General features: G+C 45.4%; 1 protein-coding gene across 2 annotated transcripts in view; it reads right to left on the bottom strand.

Annotated features, from left to right (window-relative positions):
* Positions 1-12,960, bottom strand: part of LOC134339306 (protein Niban 1-like) — a 76,346-nt gene that overhangs the window by 26,877 nt on the left and 36,509 nt on the right. The window contains exons 5-8 of one of the 2 annotated variants that reach the window (XM_063035691.1): positions 12,070-12,237; positions 6,990-7,105; positions 4,653-4,757; positions 910-1,072 (exon numbers count right to left, since the gene is read on the bottom strand). In XM_063035691.1, coding sequence (XP_062891761.1) covers positions 910-1,072; positions 4,653-4,757; positions 6,990-7,105; positions 12,070-12,237 — 552 coding nt within the window. The remainder of the gene's footprint in view (positions 1-909; positions 1,073-4,652; positions 4,758-6,989; positions 7,106-12,069; positions 12,238-12,960) is intronic. The other variant, XM_063035692.1, reaches the window with a different exon arrangement.

The raw sequence follows: 12,960 nt of genomic DNA, 5'->3' as shown, positions 1-12,960 counted from the left end.
TTTCTACACCAGATCAGCTATGATCTCACTGAATGGTGGAGCAGGTTTGATGAGCCGGGAGACCTACTCCTGCCATGCCTTACAGTATGTCTCATTCCCACAGAAACCCTGGACACAGAGATACAACATACATGGGTTCTTCTTCCCCAGGGACACACTTCCAGAGGGACGCACTGGGGTTCTTCCCCAGGGATATTTTTTCTGTATATGACTCACTTCCAAGGTACACCCCCTGTTCCTCCGAGATGTTCCCGGTACACATGGGCTAGTCTTTGAACGCTCTCCTCCTTTCCCAAAGAGACACTGTTCCCAGATACCATCTCTCCCCCAGCCCCAGGACTCAGATAGACTCACCGTACAAATGGCCCTCCCTCTCAGACCACCTCTGGAACACACTGCACCCCACCACGCACTCTGTGGCACAGTCCAACCATGGGCAAGATCTGATGAGCTTCCCACTGCCAACAACTCTTCCAAGTTTAATTCCCGTATTATCCTGGGGCTTCCTACATTAGCTGGGATTCATGTGTTTTCCAGACCTGGCTGGGGTAGTCTGGATGAGACATTAACTTTCTCCTCACTTCCCCACTGAATCAAATATCACACAAGCCCTTGGATCAGGTGGGGCTCCCAAAGCCAAGACTGCTGGAAATTCTTGGGTAAGTTGTTCAAGGACATGGAGCAATATTGAGTAACTGTACAGTTCAGCCAAATTCTTAATGAAGGACATTTTCACTTAGTCCTGAGGTCAGTGACTTGGTAGGGTCAGTGACCACGGTAGGGTCAGAATGAGGTCAGTGACCTTGGTGGGGTCAGGTGACAGTGACCTTGGTGGGGCCAGATGTCAGTGACCAGTTTCAGTCTCCACCCTGCATCCGCTCTCACACAGTGATCCCACGTGGCGCTTACCTTGGATCTTCTCCATGAGCTGCTTCTTGGCAGTGAGGATTTGGTTGAAGTCGGGGCGGACCGTCCTCTCCAGCTGCTGCCTCTGCTCTTCATTCTCTCTGAGTAGAGCCGGGAACTCCGTGGAGACCTGGGCCTCCACCACTGCATACATCTCCCCCAGCATCTGTAGAACACAGGTGTCAGATCCCTCCAGGATGCCCTTAACATCGTGAGAAGTTTCCAGCACAGGCCGACCATTTGGCCCAACTGCTTTGTACTTGTGCCTGTATTTCACGAGTGTCTCCCTTCCCTCGTTACCTAAATCATTCAGTGTATCATTCCTCTGTTATCCAGCTTCCCCCTAAATGGGAATACTCGTTGTAACCACTTCCTTAGTAAAGTTTCTCCTATTTGGAGAACCAATCAACTTGGTAGATGTACTGAAACATTCAGAGAAATGCGCCATTTGTGCCACAGTCTAGTGCTTAGCACAACGCTATTACAGCTTGGGGCATCAGAGTTCAGAGTTCAGTTCTGATGCCCTTTGTAAGAAGTCTCTGTCCGTCCTCCCGGTGGAATGCATGGGTTTTCCCGGTTTCCTCCCATGTTCCAGGGACGTACCAGGTCGGTTACTTGGTTATTATAACCTGTCCTGCTGCGATTAGGTTAGGATTAATTGGATTTGCCAGGGGCTGCATGGCATGGCTTGAAGGGCTGCGTGCTGCCTCGCCAAATATAATAAAATAAATCAAATCAGCGAAGATGGTGCTGGGCAGCCCACAAATGTCGGAGGAAACCAGAGCACTTGGGGGAAATCTACACCATCACAGGGAGAAAGTGCAAACTCCTTACAGAAAGTTGGCAGGAATCAAACCCCAATCTTACTGATGGTGTGGTTTAGCACTACACTACCATGTTGCCCCCAAGCTCTTGTGTCAAAGAAATTAGATCTTTGACTTAAAACATTATCTCTGTTTCTCTCCCTGCAGCTGCTGCCTGGCTTGCTGAGTGTATCCAGCACCTCCTGTTTATATTTCAGATTTCTAGCATCTGCAGTTTTTTTTTCTGATTTTCAATAATACATTCTAATTAGAGTCATTTATCTTGGTTATGGTTCTCCCCACAAGTGGAAGCTTGTCTGCATTGATTCAGTTTAAAACCCCTGTAGTTTAAAAAGAGCTCAAATAGGTTACCCTACAGTCTAAAGCGAGTGTATGATCTTCACCAATAGGTAGAACTGCCCACTCTCGTACCATCCTTCTCTACCAGGCCTTCTCTCGATTTATTGGTGGAGGTGAGATCAGGAATGATGTTTGTGGGACTGTATATCAATACTTCAGCCGAGCTTTAGTTAATAATTTATTGAGACACAGTGTGGAACAGGCTTTTCCAACCTTTTGGGACGCCGCCCAGTGACCCCCGATTTAATCCTAGCCTAATCACAGGACCAATTAACCCACCAATTAGTACATCTTTGGAACTGGAGCACCCGAACATACAAACTGCTTACAGTGCCGGGAATTGAACCTGGGTTGCTGGTACTGTAAAGCATTGTGCTAACCACTACCCTACCATGCAAACCAGGTTTGAGCTCAAGAGTAAGCAAGCAAGAGGTTGACCATTGGGTAAGTTTCCTACATTCGGTGAGCACTCGCATGGCTCCTTCCCTTGGCATCTTCTGATGGGGTTATGTGTTAGTCATTTAGTATTTTGTGGAATGTACTGTCGGTCTCTTCTCCTGGTCTGGTCATGAGAGATCGAGCTGTGCTACCTCCTCCTTGATGAGCAGTTGAACCACACTTTAGCAAAGGATGTCGTGACAGTATTAGACCATAAGACCATAATATATAGGAGCAGAATTAGGCCATTTGGCCCATCGAGTCTGCTCTGCCATTTCATCACGGCTGTTCCAATTTTCCTCTCAACCCCAATCTCCTACCTTCTTCCATATCCCTTTATGCCCTGACCAATCAAGAATCTATCAACCTCTGCCTTAAGAATGCATAAATAATTAGCCTCCACAGCTGCCTGTGCCAAAGAATTCCACAGATTCACCACTCTCTGGCTAAAGAAAACTCTCTTCCTTTCCATTATAAAAGGACGTCCCATTATTCTGAGGCTGCGTCTTCTGGTCTTAAATTCTCCCACCATAGGAAACATCCCCTCCACATCCAGTCTGTCAAGGTCTTTCACCATTCGATAGGTTTCAATGAGGTCACCCTTCTTTCTTCTGAATTCCAGTGAGTGCAGGCCCAGGGCTATCAAACGCTCTTCATATGGCAAGTCATTCAATACCGGAATCATTTTCGTGAACCCTCTCCAGTTTCAGCACATCCTTCCTAAGGTAAGGGGCCCCAAAACTGCTCCCAATACTCCAAGTGAGGCCTCACTGTTGCTTTGTAAAGTCTCAACGTTATTCTAAAAAGAGCGAGGGTGACTGTAGATGAATCTGGAGTAGAAATTAAACATTTGGAGGAATTCAGAGGGTCAAGCAGCATGTGTGGGGGTAAAGGAACTGTCAACATTTTGATCCAAAGCATCGACACCTTTCCCCTCCCCAGACACACACATGCACGCACAGATATGACGCAAGGGGGGGCCATGTTAGCACAGCAATTAGTGTGATGTTATTACAGTGCGTAACGTCGGAGTTCGGATTTCAGTACTGTGTGTCCTCCCCGTGGAATGCATAGGTTTCTTCCGGATGCTCCAGTTTCCTCACACAGTCCAAAGACGTACTGGTTTAGTGAGTTAATTGTTCATTTTAAATTCTCCTGTCATTAGATTAGGGTTAATCAGGGCTTGCTGCTGGGCAGCGCAGGTGGAAGGGCTGGAAGGGCCTATTCTGTATCTCTAAATTTAAAAAAAAATTAAAACCCCACAGAGATCCTCCAACAGGTTGCTTGTTGTTCCAGAATCCAGTCGTTTGTGTCCCTGGCAATAACTGTGTCAGAAGAATTATATTTTCATTCACTTTAACCGAAGTGTTTGAGCAATGGAAATGATAAATATTTCCATTGGTATAATTCCTATTTGAAAATAGATCCGTGAATGCAGTTTTGTTTGATCTGACAAACTCACGTCCAAACACCAACCAATGACCTCCATACCCAAGAGGATGAAGGAAAGAACGGAATGATAAATGGAACTGCTGCCTAAGGCACAAATAAAGTAGAAATTGGAATGCAGATCCCCCAAATCCAGAGGAGAGAGGCACAGGAGGAAATTGCACATACTTTGTGGAATGCAGGAGATCCGGGCCTTTGTGAAAATACAAATACCATGTGGCAAAAAATTAATAACTACACAAGATGTTGCAAGTCACGTGATGGGAAATATCAAGGAATGGAGTGGAAGAGAAGCTGAGATTTAATGCTGACAGATTAACATCAAGTCCGGCAGATTTCACAACGGATCTTTCTACAAGGGCGGAAAGTTGTGGAGTGTAACCATAACTGAGAAAGGGGAGGTAAGGAATGAAACAAGGCTGCAGGGGAAGGGGGGAAGGTTGTAATGAATGCAAGGAAGGAGCTGAGGAAGAGGAAAAGAAAGCAAGAAATACACGAACACATTCACAAACACATACAAAACACATACGCATACAAATACACAGACACATTCACAGACACATACGCATTGCACAAATACATACACTTACAGACAAATACAATGGTTTATGTACAAAGAAATAGGGGGCAGCAGGGAACTAAGAACTGAAACCTGCGAAGTCTTTTCCCTGAACCAGCTCCCCAGATGGCACTCACTTTCAGCCAGGCCTGCTTCCGTTTACTCTCTGCCCCTCTGATATGGGGGATGAGCTCAGACTCCAACACGGGGCACAGGTCTTCCATCACCAGGTTACTCAGGATCTGGGAAAAGATCAAGTATCAGTTTATTCCCAAGGGGACTGAGAACCAGTCCTGGTCAGGTCTCTCCTTGCTTTTTGTGGCTGAAGTGCTGAATATAAAGTAGTGAGGTACTCTGGGATGAGTTTGTCCATTGTTTCTTGCCCTTTGTGTCTCACTGAGGGCGGCGGGGGGGGGGTGCTGTTGATGTGTCTCACATTGCCTTCCCATGGTTTGTATTGCTAAAGGAGCTTCCCTTTAGTGTTTGACCATGGGTAAGCAGGCAGATCCATCCTATATCAAGGGTCTTCATGGCAAAACTCCTGTGGGCATTGCCCTTCCAAATAATCTATTACTGGAGCTGTCTGCAAGAGTGCAGAGTCTGACCCTTTGAATGTATTACTGAGTTATTTAGAGCTTTGGGTTACATTACTAAGGGTTATGGAACCAAACCGGGTTGATAGTGATCAGATACGCAACTCCAAGATCAAATTGAAGGGTTGAACAAGTTTGAGGGGCTGAGTGGCTTCTTTTTGTTTCCATTCTCTCAACAGTCCTTTCACTAAGACATCTGGGAATAATACAGTCCAGAACCACAACCATGTCTAAAGCATCTCAAAGCCAGAAAGCTTTTCAAGTGTGTGTTAAATAGGTCTGCATTTCCATACCTAGGATGGATGGATTGTCTGACAAAGAAAGGCTAGGTTAGCTGGGTTAATACACCAGGGTGCCACCAGTCACGGTAGCGTGGTGGTTAGATCAACACCTTAAAATGCAGGTGATTCGGGTTCAATTCCTGCCACTGCCTGTAAGGAGTTTGTATGTTCTCCACGTGACCACGTGGGTTTCCTCCCACAGTCCAAAAAATGTACCAGTTGATAGGTTAATTGGTCATTGGAAATTGTCAGATTAAATTGGGAGATTGCTGGATACAGGGCCACACTGTATCTAAATAAATAAACATCACTGAAGTTTCAAAGGATGAGAGATGACTCAGTTAAGACACATTCGGTAGTGAGGAGACTTGACAGAGTGGATGTGGGGAGCCCAGAACAAGCGGTCACTGTTTAACCATCAGAGGTCACTGTTTAAGATGCAAAGCGATATCTTTTGATATCAAATGATACAAAGTGAAACCTTTTCTCTCAAGCTTGGACTCTTTGGAACTTTTCTCATCAAAGGACAGTGGAAGAAGAGTCCATGAATATTTTTAAAGGCAGAGATAAATGGGAGGGACAAAGGTTACTGTGTGCAGTTGGGAATGGAGAATTCATGCTACAACCAAATCAGCCGTGAGCTTATTAAATGGTTTCAGAAGCCTGGCAAACTACTCCAGGTCCTAATTCAAATGTTTGTTTGTGTATTGCCAATTTCTCTTTGCAGATTAACATACTCTGATTTATTTTATTTAGACATACAGCGTGGGAAGGCACTTCCTCCCCAGCATCCCACTGATTTAACCCCAGCCTAATCACAGGACAATTTACGGGGACCAATTAACCTACTAACCAGTACGTCTTTGGACTGTGGGAGGAAACAGGAGCACCCGGGGGAAACCCACACGCACACGGGAATGACATACGAACTTCTTACAGGGCATGTCAGAATTGAACTCTGAGCTCCAATGCCCTGAGCTGTAAAGACGTCACGCTAAGCACAGCGTTACCCTGGTGCAGCATGTCTAGGTACACAATGCTGTACTCCAGGAACAATGCACAAGTTACTAGGGGACCTCCGCAGGACAGGCAGCATCTATGGAGGGAAATGCTTGATGCCCCTCATCTGCACATCTTGACCTGGAACATTGACTGTAAGCTTCCCTCCACAGATGCTGCCCCCTTCTGAGATCCTCCAGCATCTGCAGTCCCCTTGTGCCTCCACATTCTCCGAGATGCTTGCAGTTGAGATACATGGTACCCATCTCTGCACACTGCAGGACCTGTAGACACCCATGTGATCAGGGTCCAGGTTCTATTCGAGTGAAGTTCAAGGACTGATGTTGTTCCACACACTTCTTCAGATAGAATGCCCTCCATTTGAGTAGGCAGGCTGCCGCAGTTTAACAGCTTTAGCCCACTGAGATCTGCGAGAGATTGTCATGCATGCATTAGCTGCTGGGAATACATCTCCAACATTGCTCACAGTAAGATCAGGTGTTACGAATGGTGCTTTAGAAATGCAGATTCGCTCTTTTAAAAAAAAACGCCTGTCACAAGGAGCAAGTATGAGCGGTGTCAGACCATCAGTAAACGTTACCTCAATCTCTGAGCCCAAGTACAAGTCACAGGTTCCGTAATGTCTTTTCTGCTCTCGATACACACGCACAGCCTCCAGTAATGCGCAGACTTCAAAAGTATCTCTGCCGTACAGCACTGCAAAGGAAGATCTTGAATTACCACGACAGTTGACTTCTCTTTGTAGAACAGAGTTAAGCTCCCATCAATCATTTGCAGGACGGGGATAGCAGGGGTTTAGATACAGAGTAATGCTCCCTCGATACTGTCCCATCAAACTCTCCCAGGGCAGGTGAGACAGAGCTTGCTCCGTTCTAACCTGACAGAAAGGTGTCCTTCTCAGCAAAAGAGGATGGGGAAGGTGAATTGAGCGCTAGTGACGTGTTTGTGTTGCTTGGATGGTTTTGACCTTGATGTTTCCGGAGCTCCATCCTTGCGGACAGCTGCAAGGCAGCACAGCTCCACACCAGCGATCTGGGTTCAACCCTCACCCGCAATGCTGTCTATGTGGAGTTTGCACACTCTCCCTGTGGCTGTATACGTTTTTCCGAACGTCCCAGTTTCCTCCCACATCTTAAATTTGTGTGGGCTCTTAGGAATACAGAACACTGTAAATTAGAGTCACGGAAAAGCACAGTGCAGAAACAGGCCCTTCAGTCCATCTAGTCCATGCTGAACCATTTAAACTGCCTAGTCCCATTGATCTGCACTACCCCTACCCCTACCATGCACCTATCCAAACTTCTTGTAAACGTTGAAATCAAGCTCGCATGCCTCGTTCCACACTCTCACGGTCATCTGAAGTACTTACCTTAGAAATTACCTAGGGTTACCCATAGCCCTCTATTTTTCTAAGCTCCATGTACCTTTCCAGGAGTCTCTTAAAAGACCCTACGGTATCCGCCTCCACCACCGTCGCCAATTCTGTATAACTCTATCCAATCTCCCCTCAATCTTCTATGTTCCAAGCAATAAAGTCCTAACCTATGCAATCTTTCCTTATAACTCAGATCATCCCTGTAATCTTTTTCTGTACTCTTTTAATCTTACCTGCATCTTTCCTGCAGGTAGGTGAGCAAAACTGCACACAATCCTCTAATTGAAGCTTTACCGACAATTTCAAAATAACACCCCAATTCCTGTACTCCACGGTGCCAAAAATTCTCTTTACAACCCTATCTACCTGTGGCACCACTTTTAAGGAATTATGGACCTGTATTCCCAGATCCCTCTGTTGTACTGCACTCCTCAATGCTCATTATGTAAGCCCTGCCAAAGTACAACACCTCACACTCGTCTGCACTAAATTCCATCTACCATTTTTCAGCCCATTTTTCTAGCTGGTCCAGATCCCACCTCAAGCTCTGATAGTCTTCCTCACTCTCCACTACACCCCCAATCTTGTTGTCATCCACAAATTAGCTGCTCCAAAGAGCGCTGTATGAGGTCAATCTTACCCTTGGCCATTAGGCTCAATAATAAGTCAACATACAGCCGGGGAAGTGATGACCCCCCCCTCCTGTTAGACTGTGGCAACTTTTTTTCATTCTTCCTGCTTTTCTTTTAATATTTATATCTGTGCACTTGCTATGCTACTGTGACACTGTAATTTCCTTTGGGATCAATAAAGCATTTATCTATCTCTCCATTTAGTCACATTATCATCCAGATCATTGGCATAGATAACAAACAACAATGGACCCAGCATTTCCTCTATTGCATGGATGAGTGGTGGAACCTGGGAGAAAATGATGAAAATGTGTGGAGAATATTTTTTAAATGGGATTAATACAGAATGTACCTCTTTTAATAGCTTTGTCTTTTAATTTTTTTTGAGATACAGCAAAGAATAGGTCCTTCCAGCCCTTCAAGCCATGCAACCAGCAACTCTGGTTTAACCCTAGCCTAATCATGGGACAATTTACAATGACCAATTAACCTACCAACCGGTAAGTCTTTGACTGTGGGAAGAAACCTACACATTCCATGAGGAGAACGTTCAAACACCTCCAGATGATGCCGTGATTGAATTCAGAACTCTAATGCCCCAGGTTGTAATAGCGTCACACCAACCATTACAACCGTAGTGCGGATTTCAGAATCACAAGTATTCAAAGCCTTTGGGGAAAAAGAATTGCAGATGCTGAAAAAACAGAAAAGGCTGGAAACACGCAGCAGGTCAGGCAGCATCTGTGGGAGAGAGGCAGAGCTACCGATTCAGTTTTGAAAACCCTTTGCCAGGAAAGGGAAGAAAATTAAGTTTGTTTTAAATTGTGGAGAAGGTGGGGGAGTGATGGGTGAGGTGAAGGGAATATCTGTGTGGGGTGAACCCTGGGTTGCAGAGGTGACAAATAGTAGATAATATCATCTGGTTGATATGTTAATGAAACCATTCAGAGAGAGAGAGAGAGTGAACATTAGAGCCTGTGAAATCTGTGAATTGCACTATAGGAAATACCAAAGGGCTTAGAGAGTATCACAGACATTCAAAGTCTTTGCCAGGTTTTACAAGCTAAGGCAGTGTTTAGCTGGCAGTTTTTCTCAGTTGTATTTTGGGTCGGGTTGGTCAGCACCCCCCGCCCCAGTGCACGTTTTACACCATTATCCATATCGTATCAGGACTGGGAGGTTTTGCTGAAGAAGTGGACACTGGCTGACCTGGTTAAAGTACCATGCAGATCAGTAGCTACTGTGAAATTCTAGATCATCATTCTGTGATATAAGACCATAAAACATAGGAGCCATATTAGGACATCCAGCCCATCGAGTCTGCTCCCCCATTCCATCACAGCTGATTTACTATCCCTCTGAACCCCATTCTCCTGCCTTCTCATCATAACCTTTGACACCCTGATTAATCAGGAACCTATCAACCTCCCCTTTAAATATACGAGGGGTGATTGATAAGTTCGTGGCCTAGGGTAGAAGGAATCAATTTTACAAAACCTAGCACATTTATTTTTCAACATAGTCCCCTCCTACATTTACACACTTAGTTCAGCGGTCGGGGAGCATACGGATCCCTTCTTTGTAGAAGTGGTCCAGAACAGGGGTGATTGATAAGTTTGTAGCCTAAGGTAGAAGGAGATGAGTTATTAACTTCAAACTTTTTGTATTATCACTCAAAGAGTTGAACTGCATGTGCATGTAACGAGAGCGTCTTGGACCACCAGGTGGTCCACAGCAGGGGGATTGATAAGTTCGTGGCCTGAAGTAGAAGGAGATGAGTTATACTGCTCTCGTTACATGACTTTCAAATCTCTTACTAGCTCTTCTTTCAGTTAGTCCCGACGAAGGGTCTCAGCCCAAAACGTCGACTGTACCCCTTCCTAGAGATGCTGCCTGGCCTGCTGCGTTCACCAGTAACTTTTATGTGTGTTGCTTGAAATTCCAGCATCTGCAGATTTCCTCGTGTTTGAGTTAATAATTTATCTTCTACCTTAGGCCACAAACTAATCAATCACCCCTGCTGTGGACCACTTTCTGGAGGTCCAAGACGCTGACTTTCTACAAAGAAGGGATCCATATGCTCCACGACCGCTGGACTAAGTGTGTACATGTAGGAAAAATAAATGTGCCAGGTTTTCTAAAATTGACTCCTTCTACCTTAGGCCACGAACTTATCAATCACCCCTCATACTTTGCCTCCACAGCTGTCTAAGGTAATTAATTCCACAGGTTTACCACACTCTGGCTAGAACTAAATGAAGGAAATTAATGCCGAGCCAAAGACCAGTAAATCCAGCATGTGCTGCCTTTTACAACTGAACTTCAGCAGGTGATATCAGCGAAACAGGGCTGAGTGCTGTATGGGAAGCTGTCCAGTACCATCGATACCCTGCATCCTTCGATGTACAAAGTGACAACAGTGATAGCAAATACCAAGAGCTCACTGCATCATGGTGTGGTGTCACAATGGGGAAGCCCTAATATGGACGCAATATATCGATGCTGCTATAAAGAAGGCAGGACAGCAGCTAATTTCATTAGGAGTTTGAGGAGATTTGGTTTGTCAACTAGAACACTTGAAAACCTCTACAAATGTACCGTGGAGAGCATTCTGATTGGCTGCATCACCATCTGGTATGGGGGGGGTGGGGTTACTGCACTAGTTTGAAATAAGTTGCAGAAACTGGTAAAATTAATCAGCTCTGCGATTGGTACCAGCTTCTGTAGCATCCAAGACATTTTTGAGGAGCAGTGTCCATCAATAAGGATGGCCACCACCCAGGACGTGCTCCCTTTACACTTTATACTTTATTGTCACCGAACAATTGGTACTAGAATGTACAGTCATCACAGCGATATTTGATTCTGCGCTTCACACTCCCTGGATTACAAATATTAAATATTAAAAATAGTTAAAATTAGTAAATATTAAAAATTTGCATTATAAATCATAAATAGAAAATAGAAAAATGGGAAGTAAGGTAGTGCAAAAAAACCGAGAGGCAGGTCCGGATATTTGGAGGGTACGGCCCAGATCCGGGTCAGGATCCATTCAGCAGTCTTACCACGGTTGGAAAGAAGCTGTTCCCAAATCTGGCCGTACGAGTCTTCAAGCTCCTGAACCGTCTCCCGGAGGGATGATGGACGAAGAGTGTGCTGGCTGGGTGGGTCATGTTCTTGATTATCCTGGCAGCACCGCTTCGACAGCGTGCGGTGTAAAGTGAGTCTACGGACGGAAGATTGGTTTGTGTGATGTGCTGCGTCGTGTTCACGATCACACTGTTACCGTCAGGAAGGAGGTACAGGAGCCTGAAGGCACACGTCCAGTGATTCAGGAACAGCTTCTTCCCCTCTGCCGTCCGATTTCTGAACAGACATCGAACTCATGAACACTACCTCACTACTCTTTTATTTCTGTTATTTTGCATAACTTATTTTAACTGAACTATTTAATAGACACATATATACTTAATGTAACTCAGTATTTTCCACTATATTTATTTATCATGTATTTCATTGTACTGCTGCTGTAAAGTTAATAGATTTCACAACGTATACCAGTGATATTAAATCTGATCCTGATATGTAAAGTCATAGGCTCTGAAGAATGGCCACCTCGTGATGAGGAGCCAAGGACATAAAGAGGTTCATACCAGTGTTTAAATGTCGAATCCCATCGGCAAACAGCATGCTCCAGGCGTGACAGTCCTCTTCGGTGTGGAAACAGAGGAGCAGGTGGGGTTTGTAGGAATGCCACAGGAAGAGCTGGTGACTTGTCGGGAAGTTCAAGTGCTGCTCCTCCAAGTAGGTGTCTGCCACAGCTGCAGAGCGAGGGAAAAGCAGGGCTCATTAATATAGCACCCTTCACAGCCTCACATTCACATATCGGTAAGGAGTCATGCCACTTGGGAGGACTGGGGTGTATATGCTGGCAATTAGGTTCCTTTGTGAAGAGCCCCGGTGAATGAGTTGGATTTTTATGACAATCCACCAGTAACACAGCCTCTTAGTTCCGCATTTGGTTCTTAGTCCAGATTCAGAGGTGGGACTGGGGCTCTTTTTCTATGGACTACAGCTTTAGGACTTTGCAATATACACTGTAATGTGTACTGCTCTGCCTTCATTGCCACGGTTACTGGAGGCTGTGTGAGTCACAGAAGTTGGATTGACTGTGCCTTGTTGGTGTCCAACACACTAACACACGCAGGCAGCACACTCTGTACCAGGCCACTGCTGGCAATGAATAGCACGATCCAGCTGGGCATCCTGTACAGATTCCAAGACCCAAGGGATTCTGCAGATGCTGGAAATCTTCAGCAATGCACACAGACATGCTGAGTCCAAAGCGTCGGCAGTTTATTTCCCGCCGTTACTGCTCCCTGGCCTGCCAAGTTCCTCCAGCGTTTTGTGCGTGTTGCAGTGCAGATTCCGAACAGCTTGTGTTTGGAATTCCGAGATATTTTAACACACCTTCGCTCTGGGGCTGTGTATGTCATTGATAAAGGGTGGCAGTTATGACACACACCCAGTCACTCAGGAGAAAC

The sequence above is a fragment of the Mobula hypostoma genome, chromosome 29 (assembly GCF_963921235.1).
Source record: "Mobula hypostoma chromosome 29, sMobHyp1.1, whole genome shotgun sequence".
In the NCBI taxonomy this organism is placed as follows: domain Eukaryota; kingdom Metazoa; phylum Chordata; class Chondrichthyes; order Myliobatiformes; family Myliobatidae; genus Mobula; species Mobula hypostoma.
Note: the sequence above shows the minus strand (reverse complement) of the source record. Positions and strands in the feature narration are given on the sequence as shown.